The sequence below is a fragment of the Coloeus monedula genome, assembly GCF_965178545.1.
Source record: "Coloeus monedula genome assembly, chromosome: 23".
NCBI lineage: Eukaryota > Metazoa > Chordata > Aves > Passeriformes > Corvidae > Coloeus > Coloeus monedula.
Genome location: NC_138803.1, coordinates 905,712 through 923,000, shown reverse-complemented (window position 1 = coordinate 923,000; position 17,289 = coordinate 905,712). Strand labels below are relative to the sequence as shown.

The 17,289-nt window shown below is 57.0% G+C and overlaps 1 protein-coding gene across 1 annotated transcript; it reads left to right on the top strand.

Annotated features, from left to right (window-relative positions):
* Window positions 1–2,797: 2,797 nt before the first annotated feature.
* On the top strand, window positions 2,798–14,266 carry DENND2D (DENN domain containing 2D; the record flags this gene model as incomplete). Its single annotated transcript, XM_082296009.1, has 12 exons — window positions 2,798–2,852; window positions 5,992–6,176; window positions 6,708–6,820; window positions 6,945–7,014; window positions 8,139–8,216; window positions 8,328–8,468; window positions 10,401–10,549; window positions 10,675–10,852; window positions 11,320–11,361; window positions 11,977–12,067; window positions 12,476–12,715; window positions 14,000–14,266. 12 exons carry the CDS (start codon window positions 2,798–2,800, stop codon window positions 14,059–14,061), a joined length of 1,404 nt encoding a protein of 467 aa, XP_082152135.1. The 3' UTR covers window positions 14,062–14,266.
* Between the last annotated feature and the right edge of the window lie 3,023 nt (window positions 14,267–17,289).

Here is a 17,289-nt window from a genome sequence, read left to right as displayed (position 1 = left end):
CGGCTCACGCGGCCCCCGAGCTCCTCCGGCACCCGGAGAGGGGATGGCGAAGGAGGGAAGAAGCGCCGGGGTCAGGCGAGGGCTGCAAGCCCAGAGGAGGAGGAGGAGGAGGAAGCTGAGATGCGAGCAGGGTCCGAGCCGTGAGGACAGCCCGGTCCCAGGGGATGCGGCCCCGCGGACGCTCCCAGCGCTCCCCTCCCGCTCCCCGCGGTGGGAGCGCACCGAGCCTGCAGAAACCGAGCTCCAGCGCGTATTCAGCAGCACCGCGGCTTCGAGGAGGGAAAACCAGCCAAACACAAAACTCCCTGCTGTTGGTCAGGGAAGCGAAACGACTTTGGCAGCGGCCGCGGAGCAGCGCGACGGCGAGCGGGGGACGCGCGGTGGCCAGCGGCCCCCAGGATCCCACAATGCGCCTGTTTGTTGTCCCGGTGGGCGGCCGGATTCCCGCAGAAAGGAGCTTTCAGTGGGAATATTCAGAAGTTCAACCTCTCGCAGCAACGCAAGGTTTGCTGGATTGTGCCATGGCACAAAGGGACAGTGTTTCCTCGGGAGCGGGAGGTTTTGTGGCTGGAACACGGCGCTTTTCTTCCCGCACAGAAGCCGCCTGAGCGGAATCACGGCGTTATCGAGGCGGGATCGCACTCAGAGACTTGCCTTAAAGGGAGAAAGCAGAAAAAACCCCAGTGTTTATGGGTATGAAATCAAAGAATTTGGGGGGTTTTCTTCTATCTGAAAGCAGCAGCTGTTTTCCTAAGGTGGCGCCAGTTTCCACGGAAGCGTGCGTATTCCTGCAAATCGAGGGGAAAACCCCTAACTTTTCCTTTCCCTTTGTGCCTAGAGGAAATTTGTTCTGGGAACAAGCCCTGTACGCAAACAAACAAGCTGTCCTCTCCTCCGGGAAGCACAAATTCTTTCCCACCCACTCAAAATCAGCCAGAAAAATGACTCCTGGACCAGCAATTCCCCGATAACCCCAATGAGGAGGCAGCATCCTGGCTGAATCAGAGGCACGTGTCCCGGTGGGGACGGACTTTGGAAGCATCCACCACCTCTGCAAGCTGGTGAAGGCCACTTCTAGCGTCTGCAAACCCATCCTCGAGCTCCAGCCCACACTCGGGAAAGGGAGAGGGATGGGAGGTGTTGCAAAATAAAAAAGATGAGGACATTTGGTGTAGGGAATCTGCTCTACAGCTGCAAACGGCCCCATGCTGGCACTGAGGCAGAGAACTGTGCACAGCTCATCACACCTGGAGTCCAATAACCGATAGCTGTGCCCAAGGTCCCTCTGTGTGTTTAATTAGGATCATAGAAGGTATTCATGACTTCAATTTTCGGATCAAGGAATGGTTTGGAACAGATCTTAATTACTGCAGAAGCACTGCCCAAAAACAGCAGAGCAAATATTGGGGGACAGGCTGAGAACGGGAAAGGGGGATTGTGCTTTTAAAGATATCATTGCTTTTAAAGAGACTTTCCCTGTGGTGCGTGTGGAGCAGTGAAACCACCCGGCAAAGCCGAGCAGCTCCGCAGTGCCCGGGCGTGCCCGAGGCAGGGAAACCCCCGGATCGCAGCACAAGACACTGCTCTTCCTTCCTGCAACGAAGGAGGATGGCAACCGGCCTCCAGCCCAAGAGCTGGACGAAACACCTCTCAATATCTCTAGGAGGGAGGATACACCTCTGACCGGTGGAGAAACGCCAGCCCGAGGTACAGCTCAACCCGGCCAGACGAGTTCTCAGCCCACGGCACTGGGAATGAAGCACGGTGGAGCCACCGGAGCAGGTGATGGGCTGAGTGCCCATCTCACTGCAGAGCGAGAGACCCCAACACCTCTGTACCCTGCAGGGGACGGGTCAGTGTCGTCTCCAACTCCGCAGAGGCTGCGCTGGTCTTGGCACTGGTGGGGCCCAGGGAGAAAAGGGCTTGGACGAGGCCGGGGGGCTGGAGCAGGGTTTGGGCAATGACTGTTTTGTCCCCTGTGGTGTAGGGCAAACCCTTGTTCCCACGGTCCATGCCCCGATTCCCACCCTGTGCCCAGTCGTGCCCTGTGCCGGCTGCCCACTAGCGCGCCCAGCCCCGTTTGAGGGGATGCTCAGGTCCCTCTGTGTCCGGTGCTCCGGGTGTCCTCATGCCCGATTCTCCTGGATGCCCCATGCCCGGCTCCTCCTGGCATCCTTATAACTCGGGGTGTTCCCAGCTCCCCCATTCCCGCTTGTCCCCGCGACCATCGTGCCCTCGTGCTCTCAGATCCCGGCGCTCCCAGTACCCCCGTGGCCCTGCTCTTCTGCAACCAGGTCTCCCCTCCTCCCCCATTCCCGATGCTCCCAGAACTCCCGTGTCCAGGTTTCTCCCAGGACCTCCTTGCCTGGTGCGCCCGACTCCTCCCCAGTGCTCCCAGGACTCCCATTCCCAATTCTTCCCTTACCCCCATGTCCTGTGTACTCCCGGATCCCCCATCCCCAGTTCCTCCTGGCATCCTCGGCTCCCTGCTCCCCTCATTCCCGATGCTCCCGGGCCCCCCACGCCCGTTTCTCCCGTTTCTCCCGGGCCACCCCGTGCCCCAGTGCCCCCACTCCCCGGACGAGTCCCCCGTGCCCGGCCGGTGCCAGGTGTTGCCCCGTTCCCCGCTCCTCCTCCTCCTCTCCGCCCCGTGCCGTCCCTCCTCCCCCGGGAAAGCGAAAGCACGGCGGGCGGAAGCCGAGCGCTCCCCGCCGGGCCGGGCCGGGCCGGGGCCGCACCGGGACCGCACCGGGACCGCACCGGGACCGCACCGGGGCCACTCCGCGCCGCGGCCACCATGGCTTCCATCGGCAACTTCTTCCGACGGAGCCTGCGGCGCGCCGGCCGCAGAGGTGAGGGGCGGGAGGTGCCGGTGTCAGGGTCGGTGTCGGTGTCAGGGTCGGTGTCGGGACAGGTCCATCCCCAGTGCCGCGGCTGCGGGAGCCGACGGCTGCCGGCGGAGCGGGGACGTTCCCGAACAGACGGCAGCGGCTCGGTCCCTCCAGCCCTGCTCCTTCGCACCCCCCCCGCGGAGCCCAGCTCGGGCCGGCTGCTCCGGGACTCGCCGCATCTCTTGCTCCATTCTCGGGGGCTCAGCCCGTCCCGAAGGTTCAGCCCATCCCGAGAGCTGCACCCCATCCATCCCCCGGGAGCCCACCCCTTCCCAGCTGAGCCCACCCCAGCCCCAGGGGCGACCCCACAGATCCCCTACCTCCCCACATCCCCACTGAATAAGGCATCGCAGGTCATGCCGGCGCATGGCATCTGGGACATCCCTGGGGGCTTCCATGGGGGGACCCACGAGGGAAATGGTGCCCCTCAAGACAGTTGGGTGTTGCAGAGCCTTCAGAAGGCAGTGCAGAAATCGGTCCTTTGGGATTTATGGGCTTTTCCGAGATACCGAATGCATCATCGGAGTTTTCTGGCTGCCAGAACAAAGCAGTTGGAGCAGCCTGTGGATCTGGGGGGCTTACTACGCTCCCCTCCCCGTCTGGCTCTGGCTCCGTGTGCGCTCGATGTTCCCAGCTCAGCAGAAGAGGTTTGATAAAGCGAAAGCCATTTCCTCTCCGCTGGGGCAGGTGGGCAGCTGGGCGGCACGAGAAGCTGAGCTCCCCCGCCAACCAGGTCGGGAAACTTTGGCACACCAGAGCCCGGGAGTTTTCCGGGAAAAGCAAACCGGTTGTGCCACAAGCAGAGTGGGGCTGAGCACAGCCCTCGGCGATAAGAAAAGCCCACGGCAGCCTTTGCCCTCTCCGTGCCCGGTGGATGGAAGGGTGAAGATCCACGTCACCGGCAGCCACTTTCCATCCGGGAGCCGCGAGAGCCCTCCTGGCCACCCTCCTCCTTCCCCTCCTCGCAGGGGCTGCTCCCACTGCTGGGGGTCTGGGGGTTGTCCCCGAATCTTCCTGGCACGGGCTATGGGAGAGTCATTGGCTCTTGTGACCCTGGCTCATGTTCCCGGGAGATGAGGCACTGCATCCTGCCGGTTTGGGGCTGCGCTGGGCTCTCTGATGTTCAGCCTGCCTGACAGTTCACTCCATACATCCCTGGAGCTCATCTTCCAGCCCAGGGATGGGGAGCTGTGGTCTTGGAGGGGTTTAGGCTCTGCCAGTGAGGGCTTTGCAGGCAGACCTAGCACTGCTGGGGGATCCACACTTCCATGTGCGAGGCAGAGCCATGGCCTGGCATGGCCAGGCTCTCCAGAGCAGCGGGTTTGACTTGTTTGCTTGTAAACCCCACAGACAAAGATGCAAATCCAGTCCTTGCTCGAAAGCACATCTGGTGTTCTCTGAAATGCAGGATGGGACTGGATAGGCAGGATTTAACTGGGCTTTCATCTTGCCCTGGTGAGGGGAAAACAACCAATGCCAGCGTCCAGCGCAGATGGGGGACACCAGCAGCCCTCCCATGGCACAGCCTTGTTCCCTGGGGTGCCCCCAACAGCAGCCTCCTGCCTGGGTCAGACATGGGACTACAGCAAAGCCAGTGCTGGAGCATCCAAGGAAGAGCAGGAGAAGCAATGCACATCTTGTCAACCTTTTCCCTGGCCTGGAGCACCTCGCTGGGCAGGTCCAGGATGATCCCCAGTGAGGAGAAACCAGAGGTGTCCTCAGCCAGGTCTCATCCTCAGGACGCTCCCAGGCTTCCCCTGCTGCAAAGGAACCTCTTTGGGATGAATTTCACCTTGTGAAAGAGGAAGGACTTTGCATGTGGGTGGAGCAGCCCCAGGGTGCACGCAGAGGTGGCTTTGAGCATTTCCTGACCCCGAGCTGGGAAAGGCATTTCTGGTCCCTGGGAAGGGACATCCTATGATGGGACTGTGAGTGTCACCTCCTCCTATGAGCTCCTAGTGACCTGGAGCAAAGGCTGGAACGGTGTTTCCAGGCTAAAGGAGGCAGCTCTGGACCTGGAGGGACATGTGGGCAGGGTGTCCAGCAGCACTGCTTTTGGAGGAGGATGCCATACATGGAGAAGGATAATGGGAGTAGCTGATCACGGCCATGCCTTGCCCTAGCCAGCTGTGGCACAACCAGAAGAGCCCAGGGATGAACTCTGCAATCTGGGGACAAACTGCAAGAACCAGTTATTTCATCCAGCCACTTATTTCTTTTCCCTGCTATTCCTAAAAGAGCAGCTCAATTTTTCTGCTCCAGCTCCCCACCATAATCAGAGATGGGACAGTTTCTGTGCCAAGAACAAGGGATAAAGGGAGGCACAAGTGGCCTCTGGCAGAGGGAAGAGCTGTGGCATGGCCTGGCTGCAGTCTCTGTCCGGCATTTAGCTCCTTTCCAGCCCTCGGGTCTCACTGTCCCACTGTGGTCATCCCAGGGCCCTTGGAGATGCTGGATGGGGCTCTTCCCCCTCCTATTCCTGGCTGTTCAGGGTGTGACAGCTGACGCTTCCCAGCTGCCTTCCCCAACCGGCCCGACAAGAGCTGGGGTGGAATCTCAGGCAACTGCTTTGCTTTGGGAGCTGTGGTTTAGGGAAAACCCTCGAGTAGCTCATTTGCAATCAGCAGTTCCCAGGACATCTGGCAGGGAGAGGTTGGGATTCATCTGACTGGAGCTTTTGGAGGTGCTCGAACAAGATCTGGGCTGTTTGTTTGCTGTTTACTTCCCCTAAGGGAATAAAATTAACTGTTACAAACATTCCCACACCTCCCTGCAGATGTTTAATGCAGAGCCCATCTGCTCTCCCTCATTCCACATGCCCACTTCGCTCTGGGCATCCCTCTGCCCTCGCTGGGCTGGGGCAAAGGAGGGCTCAGGGTTTCTTAGGATTTTCCCTAAAAGACTCATAAAAGCCTTTCTCTTTCCTTTTCATGTCCCCGGCTGCTCATATTTCAAAAGTCCTGGGCACCAGGACTTGGTTCCTTCCAGCCCCTTTAGCCAGTTCATGTGTAACTCTGCAACTCCTCCCTTGCCCTCAGGACACCTCACACCTTTCATTGCACTCTGATCTGATTTTTTGGGGTTTTTTTTTTGGCTTCAGAAGGAAAAGATGGGGCCTCTGCTGCAGAAAACACCCCCCCACGGGTGCCACAGGGGAAGCCGGGGGAGCGGAGCTCGGTCTTCTACTCGGCTGGGCAGTTCTTCTTCGAGTACCTGGTGGTGGTGTCACTGAAGAAGATGCCAGATGGACATTATGAACCCAAAATAACCTACCAGTTCCCAAAGGTATTTAGTGCCGTGTTTCTGATAAGATCCGTGTTCCACATTTAGGGGAGAAGGGGATGTTGTTCCTTCCCCATCACTAAAGCCATGGAAGGAGAAAAGTGCCCCATGCCCTTGAGTCACAGTCCCAGACCCCAGGGCTTTGCCTGCCCCGGGTTGGGGTTGCTGGGACCATCTGTCCCTCCCCATGATCCCAGCCCAGGGCCACAAAACCCAGGAGGAAACTCCCAGGGGTTGTCTTTGGCCTCCTGTTCCAAAAGGGGAGACCACAGCAGGGAAATCACACCTCAGGGAGGCGGCACAGGAGGAGATCCCAGTTTGCCAAGGGTGCCTCTGCTTTGCCTCACTGTCCATGGGTGAAAGTCAAAATTTGGATTTTTGGGAGATGCTTGTCCAGACATGTGCACACCCCTTCTGCATCATTCTGAGCTGGGGGTCGCTTTGGGACAGACCCCATTCCACCCCACCCCACCCCGTCCCTGGGGATGATGGGGGCTCTCCATCTCCCTGACTCTTGGCATCGCTTCCTTCCAGCGTGAGAACTTGCTGAAGGGCCAGAAGGAGGAGGAGGAGCGTCTCCTGCAAGCCATCCCCCTCTTCTGCTTCCCCGACGGCAACAACTGGGCCCCTGTCACGGAGTTCACCAGGTACCTGCCCCACTGCAGGGTCTGGGCTGGGGTCCCCACCCCTGTTGGACTCCTGAGGGCTGGAAGGACCAGCCCAGCCCAGCCCAGCCCAGCCCAGCCCAGCCCGTGTTTTCTCTCCTTGCAGTGAAACCTTCTCTTTTGTCCTGACCAACGTGGACGGCAGCAGGAAGATCGGCTACTGCAGGCGGCTGCTGGTGAGCCCTCCCCACCCCACCCCCATCGGGGGTGTCACCCCCTCCCCACGGTGGGACACAGCACCTCCTGACCTGCCCACAGTGCAGCTCTTGGGGACGTGCCTCAGAAGCCCCCTCTGGCCTTGACCAAAGTGATGACAAGCAGCAAGAGGGTACCCAAAGGGGGTTTTGGAGCTCTCTGCTGAGGCATCAGTTGGATGCTGGATGGAGGAAACAATGAGTGTTCACAAAACATGTGGATGTGGCACTTGGGGACACAGTTTAGGGGTGAATGTGATGGTGCTGAGCTGACTTTTGGACTTGGAGATCTTGGAGGGCTTTTCCAAACTTAACGGTTCTGTGATTCCCCCCTGGTTTCCACAGCTTCCCTGGCTCCTTTCCCTTGTCTGAGGTGGTCAGGGTGGCTGAAAATCCCACTTGGGATCAGGATGGGGATGGAAATGCAGCCATCCAGGCACCAAGGAGCTGGGAGCCCTCAGCCCCATCCCCACAAAAACTGCATCTGAGCAGTGGCTGTTTGGCAGCTCATGGGTTTGACCAGCTCAGGGTCTCTGAGGTGCGATGGTCTCCCCTGGCTGCTGCTTTAAACAGGGACATAAATCCAGGAGGGCATCCCTGTGCCACAGCCTGGGGTCTTGCTGGATCCCACCATCCCTTCACCCTGGTGAACCTTCCCATTTCGGCATCCAGGGCTGAGCTCAGGCTGTTGGAGGGCTGACAGTGCAGAGAGCAAACAGACTCAGGGTAGTCCAGTTGGAAAGGGGAAAAAAAGCCAGAGAACTCATCCTGATGGCCCCTGTTGTAGCAGGAGACAGGATTAACCCCAAGGATGGTGGGGCAGGATGTCTTGGAGAATGTGTCAGGGTGGGAGGAGAGTTTGGGAATATGCCAAAGGACTTTGTACCAGAATTATGAACAGCTTAGGCACCCAAATCACCTTCTCTGGGCACCCTCTGCTTTTCCAGCATCAGCTGCATCCTTAGCCTTGGTCCCGGCCCCTGATCTGAAAATCCCCCAGTGAGTGACTGGGAATTTGAGGGGAGCAAGTGTGGATCCCTTTGGAGAGCATGGAGCTGGTGCAGGGGGCTGGGAGATGCTCAGATCCTTTTCTCACACTCTTCCAGCCATCCGGGCGTGGTGTCCGGCTCCCTGAGGTTTTCTGCATCATCAGCTGCCTGGGCTGCTTTGGGCTCTTCTCCAAGGTAGGGACGTGGTGGCTCTGGCCCCGTGGTGGCCCTCTCTGGCCCAGTAGTGGCCCTGGCGACTGCTCCTTTGTCTGCTGGGCATTCCTGGCTCACCTCTTTCTCCCCCAGATCCTGGACGAGGTGGAGAAGAGGCGCCAGATCTCCATGGCAGTGATCTACCCCTTCATGCAGGGCCTTCGGGAATCGCCCTTCCCAGCTCCAGGGAAGACTGTCACCATCAAAAGCTTCATCCCCGAGTCGGGCACAGAGGTTGGTGGGGAACCCGGGGGCACCTCCTGGACTGCTGCAACGTGAGGAGCCCGGGCTGTGTCCGGGAGCATCCTCCACACCTGCAGCACCCAGGGGAGCTCACTGGAGCAGGGCAGGGTGGGTCAGGCTGCCAGCGGCCTCATCCCTTGGGAATATGGCTGTTACCTCCCTCCTGATCTGGGAGGAGAGCAGTGAGGGTGAGGATGGAGCCCATCCCCAGGGGATGCTGCCCCATCTTTGCATCCTCTGCAGCCCCCCCAGCCTGGAGCTGGAACTGCCACACAGAAACCTCTCTGGACACCGTGCCGGGACTTGCACCGCCCTGATGCCAGAGTGGGATCTCGTGCCAGGGGCTGGGAGGGGGGTGTTGTGCCAGTGGCTGGGAGCTGCTCCTGCTCCTGAGCCAGTGCTGGGGACCACAGTGGTGCCAGGGCTGTCGGGGGCTGCAAATTTCTTCCCAAAAGAGGTGGTCGGGCACTGGCACAGCCTGTCCAGGGCAGTGGTGGAATCACCATCCCTAGAAGTGTTCAAACACCACACGGATGTGGCACCTGGGGATGGGGGTTACTGGTGAATGTGGAGTTGATGATTTTAGAGGGCTTTTCCACCCCTGATGATTCCATGATTCTACTCTTCTCCATACCACTGTGCTCAGCTCCCAGCCTTGATTCCTGCCTGGTTTAGCCCCCGGGCAGGTGCAGGTGTGTGGCAAGCCCAGCTCTTCCCTGTGGAGAAAAGATCTGATCCAGGCAGGGATGAGAAGATCTCATCGTGCCCACGCACGGCCCAGACTCGCACGGGCACAGCCTTTTCATTTGCTTTTTCTTTCTCTTGTGGCAAAGCCAAGCTGGAAAAATGGGAAAGATCCACTCTGGCACTGGGCAAAATATCCTTAATGCTGAGCATCCCATGTATGTGCCCTGCCAGGGAGGCCCTCAGAGCAGGATCCCTCCTCTAGAGCAGTTTAGCAGCTGGTGATCCAAGCAATTTCTTCATCCAGGGAGCTTGTGCAAGGCTTTGCAGGTTGCTCAATGCTCTGGCCCAGGGCCATGGTTGGGAGCACGGCCTGGGCTGCCAGAGAGAGGAAGAATGAGGATGTTCTTTGAAAGAGCTGCGCTGTGGGGCTCTGGGCAGGGGCTGGAGCAAGGCAAGGAGATCACTGAGACCAGGAAAGGAGGGGAAATAAATCCTGGGTGCTGCATGGGCTGAGAGCTGGGGATGAGGCAGGATTTGTGCTGGAAAGGGGCTGTGGGGCCCAGCCAAGCCTGATGCTGCTGGCTTGGAAGATGCTGCTTTGGTGGAAAGGCACAGGGAGAAGGGGCTTCACCCCTGAAGGATGGGGAGAGGGGCCAGGACTGTGTCATGAGCTGCACGGTTCAGGTACTCACCGTGCCCGGCTGCCACAGGGCGATCGATGGGATCAGGAGAATTGTCATGGGCAAAGGCAGCTGAGTAGCCATCCTGCCTGCAAATATCTATTAGAGCCCTCAGTTGTGGGACATCCTAGCCAGGAATCGCCAGGCTGACCCTGCCAGAGAGGCTTTAGAGGAAGGGTTTGTCATGCCCTCCCCACTCCTCCGTTTCCTGGCCGGTCACAGGTGACCTGTCAGACACTGAGATGGGACACGTCCCTGCCACCCCCTGCCAGGGACTTGGGAGCACTGGAGAAATGAGGCATTTGGGTTAAAAATCCAGTGCCCAAATAAAGAGCCCCCCAGTGCACATCACCGACGGCTTCCCTGAGTCCTCAGCGCTGCACAGGCTGGATCTCCTGGCAGGATGAGCTGGGGTTTGTCCCTTGCACATGGACACGGTGGGTCCTGCAAACACTGGGTCATTAATTGCTTCCAAATCACCTTCTCAGGGAGCCAGGGCAGGACGGGGGGAGCGTTGTTCCCCCTAAGCTGGGGTTCCATGGCTCTTCCTTGGCAGCTCATCGAGCTCACACGGCCTGTGGATGCCCACCTGGAGCATGTGGAGTTCCAGGCTCTGCTCCAGCGGCTCAGCCCTCAACTCATCCTGCACATCTTCGCCTCCGCCATGCTGGAGCGACGGCTCATTTTCCTGGCTGAGGAGCTGAGGTGAGTCCCAATCTCTTGCCCATAAAAATGCCCATAAAAATGCCCTTGAAGTGGCACAGGACACAGCAGAGCTCGAGGTGGGACGTTCCCTCGTCCCCACCATGGTATCACCACCTGTCCCGCAGTGTCCTGTCTCAGTGCATCCATGCCGTGGCTGCTCTCCTGTACCCCTTCACCTGGGCTCACACCTACATCCCCGTGGTCCCCGAGTGCCTGCTGGACACCGTGTGCTGCCCCACACCCTTCATGGTCGGCATCCAGATGCGGCACCTGGAGCGGGTCCTGGAGCAGCCAATGGAGGAGGTATTTCATGCCGAGGGGAGGGCAGCTGGATGGAGCCATCGGTTAATCCGTGTCCCCAGCTCTGGCTCGGCCCCAGGGCTGCAGGCTCTGCTTGTGCCCTTTTCCCATTCAGGGAGGCTGGAAATGAGGGCATCTTCCATGTCCCGTCCTGTTGGTGCCTGGGGCGGTACCTCCACCCTCCCCGGGGCGCTGCCCTTCCCCTGCGGCTCCAGGAGCTGCTGCTGGGGTCACCCCAGCCTTGAAGCAGAGGAAAGCTGTGTGGGGACAAGCTGCCAAACCTGCAGCAAAAACTGGCCTTGTGGGGAATGTGCTGGTCCCCCTGCCCAGGTTCCTCCAGCAGAGAGGGGCTGATCCCTCTCCTGCCACCCTCACGGGCTGGTGCCACACCAGTCCCATCCCAAAATGGGTGGGAGGAAGGCCAGATGCCTTGGCAGGGCTAAACCTGGTCACTCCCTGCTCTCTTTCAGGCTCTGATAGTTGATCTCTGTGAAGGGAAGATCATCCGGGCGGTAGGTGCTCCCTGTGTGGGGGTGGGGCTGGGGGTGGCCTAGGTAACCCCAGGAAGGGCCTTTTCTCCTTTGCTGTCAGCTACCTGGCAGCTTCCACATTTTTAAATGGCTTCAAACTGCCAGAGGGCAGGGTTAGATGGGATTTTGGGAAGGAATTCTTCCCTGTGAGGGTGGGGAGGCCACAGGTGTGAGGGCACAGGGTGCCCAGAGAAGCTGTGGCTGCCCCTGGATCCCTGGAAGTGTCCAAGGCCAGGCTGGATGGGGCTTGGAGCAACCTGGGACAGTGGAAGGTGTCCCTGCCATGGCAGGGGGTGGAATCCCTTCCAACCCAAACCCATCTGGGATTTTGTGGTTCTATGATTTTGGGGGCAGAGCCATCTCAGTGCCACCCACCCAGGGGAAATGCCCCATGTGGGAATGTCTGCAGCCACTGCACCTGGCTTTTGAGCCAGAACAGCAGGATCCATGCACGGGATACCCCACACCCACATCTCTGCAGCACATTATGATGATAATTAATTAATGAGCTTTGAAAGCCCCCCTGATGGGCTGCACCAACCCATGGCCCCCTGAGCTGGGTTCCCTCTGGTGCTTCATGGCCCCATTGCCTTCCAGGTGGGTGATGAGGAGGAGATCCTGCCCGGGAAGCTGCAGAACGAGATGCTGGTATCTCTGAACAGGCACAACAACAACAACAACGTGCACAGTAAGGATGTCTGTCATGGTAAAACAGCCCTGATCTGCCCTCTCCATGGCTACAGACCTCAGCCAAGGGGTTTTCCTAAAGGCACCTGGTCTGGGATGTTTCTCTCCCTATTTGCAGGGGTAATCCCTTGGCTTTTTCTCTGTTCTTTGAAACATAAGAGCAGGAACAGATCATTCTGCTAGAAAAATGGATTTTTGCTAATATTTAGAATGCTAAGATGCTGCCACCCTGGAAAGCAACACAGCCAGGGTTCCCTCAGCAAAATTAGTCTGATCTTTGATTAGTGGCAGAGGGAGGCCCTAAGCAAATCATTCCTTGGGATGAAACCCAGACCAGGTTAAAAGAAGGCCATGCTGTCTGTGTTCAGAGGTGCCATCCCCACCTCTTGTGCTCCGTGTCCCCTTCCAGCCTCGGAGCAGGTGAATGCCCTGGTGTCCGAAGCCTTTGTGCACTTCTTCGTGCGGCTGGTGGGGCACTACGCCTCCTACATCAAGTGGGGCAGGAGCGGCTCCGGCAGCTTCCAGGAACGAGCCTTCTGCAAGGCCATCGCCTCCAAGAGCTGCCGCAGGCTCGTGAAAAAGTTTGTGAAGACCAACATGTTTTCCCTATTTATTGAGGAAGCGGAGAAGAGCAGGATCCCACAGGAAGGTAAGGTCCTGTTTCTCCTCCCCCCGCGGTGGGGTGAGCTCTGTGGAACCCTGGGCTGGTAGGTTTAGGGGCAGAGACACCTCGTGCCTGGTGAAGGATGGGATGCAGCCCAAGCTGAGGGTGTTCCGGGCACTGAGCAGATCCTGTGTGCTCTCAATGGCCTCATTTCTCCATCCCTGTCAAGCAATACAAAATCCTCATTGTGACTCCCCATCCCTGGCAGTGTCCAAGGCCACACTGGACAGGGCTTGGAGTGACCAGGTCTAGTGGAAAGTGTCCCTGTCCAGGGCAGAGTTTGGAACTGGATGAGCTTTAAGGTTCTTTCCAACCCAAACCAGTGTGGAATTCTGGATTCTGTGATTCATTTTAGATTGTGTCACTCGTCTGGAGCTGGGGCCGGCTCACTGGGGGCTCTGTGTTGAGGCCAACAAGCAGCAGCAGCAGCACAAACATTTGGCTTGGGCACAGCAGCAGCTGCCAGGAGCCTGACTCAGCTCAGCCCCCAGCTCCGTGGCAGCAGGGCTGGTCCTTCCCCCTTCCCGGGGATTTACAGGGCACAGGGCAGAGCTGAGCCTCCTTCCAGCCTGGGACAAGGACAAATGGGCAGTGGAGGTGGAGGAAGCCACCCAAAAACTGTACTGGTAGATGGAGACATCCTGGGCTGGGATCTGCCACCACGCCCAGGGGGCTCCTGGCTGGCACTGCCTCAGGTGCTGCTTCTCTGCCCTTATGTGAGACCTTACAGGGCAAACCTGGACCTGGGCAGGGAGAGAGGGATGGCACAATCCCTGTTTTCTCATTGTATTCCCAGTCTACGTCACCATTCTGGCTTTCTGCTGGGTCTGCTGCTTTCTCCCTTCCTTGCTGGTGGGAAACACAAAACTGAACAGGAGTGAACACATGGGTTAAAAGCTCTGGCTAACCCAGCATAATAAAGCCTATTTTGGGTGAGAGGGATGGGTAGCATTGCAACCACCCCCATTTCACAGCCTTAACAGAATTCCAGAATTCCAACAAATTGGGTTGGAGGGACCTTTAAAGGGCATCTCGTTCCACCCCCTGCCATGGCAGGGACACCTTCCACTGTCCCAGGCTGCTCCAAGCCCCATCCAGCCTGCCTTGGACACTTCATTTCCACATTTACCCCACATCCTCTCTGGGCACAGCTGTCCATCACCCAGCACAGTTTGGGGCACAAACACTTCCCAGGATTCGGGCTGCACAGCCCTGTATCCCCCATTCCAAACACCAGCACCCCACCCCATGACCTTTTCTCCTCCACAGCTTATTTCCAGCAGAAAATAACCGAGTACCACGAACAGAAGAAGCACCGAAGGGACTCCTGAAGTCCAGCCCAGGAGCAGAGGAGCAGGACTGGGATTGACACACCCCTGCCAGCAGCACCACACTGGACTCTGCTCCTGCCCACCTGGGACTCCTGAGCTGCCTGGGCACCAGTCCTGCCCGTTCTTCCTCAGGGCATCATTGCACTGCAGAACTCTTTGCACGGAGCTGGTGCTGGGCTGGGGTTTCCCTCCCAGCCGTGGTTGCTCCAGGGACACTGTGACTCCCAGTGCTCGGCCCTGCACAGTCCTTGTCCCCCCAGCACCTCACGCAGAGGGAGGGCAGCCAGGGCTGGCTGCAGGACAACAGGGGTTTAGAGTCATTATTAGAAGGGGGAAAAAAGGGATGAGTAGGAAATAGTGTTACTTCTCATGGAAACAAACCAGGGGTTTGCAAATAAGGAACATCCCATTGAACAGTTCCTGAGGTTTTGTTATTAACAACTGTTTGATATTGTTTTATTGAGCCATTGTTAAACACCAGCAGGAGCAGGTGGGGGGGGTTTAGTGGTTTCCTCTCTCGCAGCTGCCGCATTACTGGTGCCACGTAGAGCCAAGTTTGGCTTTCTAAGGAAACAAAAATACTCATTTCCAGCAGGTTATTTATTTGTGCTGGAGCAAACTGTGAAGGCCACGTGGCTGTGGGGTGTCAAGGGGGAAACCAGTTGATCAACAGCTTTGGGGAGGGAGGAAGGATTTGTTCCATCCCAGAGTAAAAGGTGTCACCATCCTCCTTGGGTCTGGTCTTCGTGCCAACTTCTCTTAAAACCTTGCAGTTCCTCTCTGAAATGTGATGCCAGCAGCAGATTAAAGCTAAATTATTGTTCTCCTCCTTTCCAAATGCACTCACCCAGGAAATAAATATAGCAGCAGGGAAGCTGGGCTGGGGCTGCAGATCTGACTGGTCCCAACCCAGAGAAACCTGAGTCAGGTACTTCTCCCAGCAAAGGCTGGGGATGACGGCAGAGCTGCTTTCTCCTCTCTTGGATCATACAGCCAGGCTGTCACATCACTTGGTACCCAGCAGGCATCAAAATATCAAAAATATCCTGGAATCATGGAATCTCAGACTGGTTTGGGATGGATGTACATGATCACCCAGTTCCACCCCTGCCATGGGCAGGGACACCTTCCACTAGCCCAGGCTGCTCCAAGCCCCATCCAACCTGGCCTTGGACACTTCCAGGCATGGGACAGCCACAGCTGCTCTGGTGTTCCAGGGCCTCTCCACCCCCACAGGGAAGAATTTCTTCCCAATATCCCATCTATCCCTGTCCTCTGGCAGTGAGAAGCCATTTCCCCTTGTCCTGTGACTCCAGGCCCTTGTCCCCAGTCTCTCTCCATCCTTCTCGTGGTTCCTTCAGGTACTGACAGGACACAATTAGGTCACCTCAAAGCTTCTCTTCTCCAGAGTGAACACCACCAATTCTCAGCCTTTCCCCACAGCAGAGCTGCTCCATCCCTCTGACCACCTCGTGCCTCCTCCCCTGGCTCCAAATCCAGTTTAACACAACTCTTGCAGTGGTACTGGAAGGCCCAGCAGGGGATTTTACACAAGCACTGAAAGGCAGCAGGCTGCCACGTGGCTCTTCCTCTCAGAGCTGGGCAACATCCACCCAAACAAGAGATAAAGGACATTTATTTTCAAACCCTTCATGCAGTCAGGCACAAATGTGACAGAAGCATGGCTGGGCACAGGGCACAAACAGCAGTGAAAGTCTCCAGCCCTGCTGAAGGAAAATTGTTGATTTGTTGTTCAGCCCCCACATGTGTTTGGAGGGGGAACAGGAATTATTTGTTAGGAAAAAAGGGCATTTTTGGCACTGGGGGTGTCTTCTCTGGCTCCACAAGTTCCCCCTTATGGGTACAGAGAGTGGTACAGAGTTAACTACAGGAAATTAAAGATTAGTGGTATTTTCTTGTTTTGTTTTTTTTTTTAATTATTATATTTATTTTTCAAAGTTCAGTCAACAGCAGAAAATGGTGTGGAAAATCAAGGGCACCTATCAGGAATAATCCCTTTGGAAATGATCACTTGCCTCACCCTTCTCCTGCTTGGTCATTACATCGTGAGGAGATTCCAAACCTTTCGGTTGTGAAGCCAAACACCATCTCATTGAGAAATTGGGAAGTGGTTGTCATTTTGGAAACAATTATAAATCACCCAAGGGACTGAACTGTGTGATTGCTTAATTCCTGCTGCAGAAAAAACTGACAGAAAGTTATTCCTCAGCTGCTGAAAACAGATACACAAAAATGCATCCTTAAATTTAAAAATATATAAATTTTCAAATGCAGTCAGTGCTTCAACTGCCAGGCTAGGGTAAACTCCAGCAGCAGAAGGGCTGGAGCTGCCTTAGAATCATCAAATCCCAGAATGGTTTGGGTTGGAAGGATGTTAATGATCACCCAGTCCCACCCCCCCTGCCATGGGCAAGGACACCTTCCACTATCCCAGGGTGCTCCAAGTCCTGTCCAACCTGGCCTTGGGCACTGCCAGGGATCCAGGGGCAGCCACAGCTGTTCTGGGCACCCTGTGCCAGGGCCTCCCCACCCTCCCAGGGAAGAGTTTCTTCCCAATATCCCATCTAAAAATCTCCTATTTTAGTTTAAATTCATTCCTCCTTGTCCTATCACTGTCTCCTTGTGTAAAAAGACACCCTCCTGGCTTTTACAGGCATTTGTTAAGTTCTGGCTTTAACATCTTCCCTTTAATGCCCAAAGGGTGGACAGGCTGTTTGCTGGGGACACACTGGGAAGGCTCAGCTGGGGCTGCTGGGAGCAGGGACACCGGGGCTGGGTCACACTGCAGCACATCAGCACAACCCACAGCGTGTTTTTAAATCTTTCTTCCTGCTCGAGATTTGCCCAACTCTTGATCCAAGCCTACAACAGTAAATAAAACAGTGCCAAGAAATGTTTTCCTGAACTGGAAAGAGCTCATTTATTCTGCTAAATTGTTAACATAGTTCCCAGCAGAGCACTGGCCAGCTCACACCACCCAGACAACAGCAGGCAGCTCAGCCCCGCTGCTGATTTGGGACTCAATCCCCGCTATGCAGCTGCCCTGGGGAAGAGAAGTTTCATGCTCTGGCATGTGTCACCCTCTGCCAGCAGCCTCAGTGCCAGCAAGCAGTCCTGGGAGGGTTCACCCTGCTGGAGGTGAACGGCTCCAGGGCAGGAACAGCCCCTGCTCCCACCCCACTCCCGGCCCACCAGGCCGTAACCTTG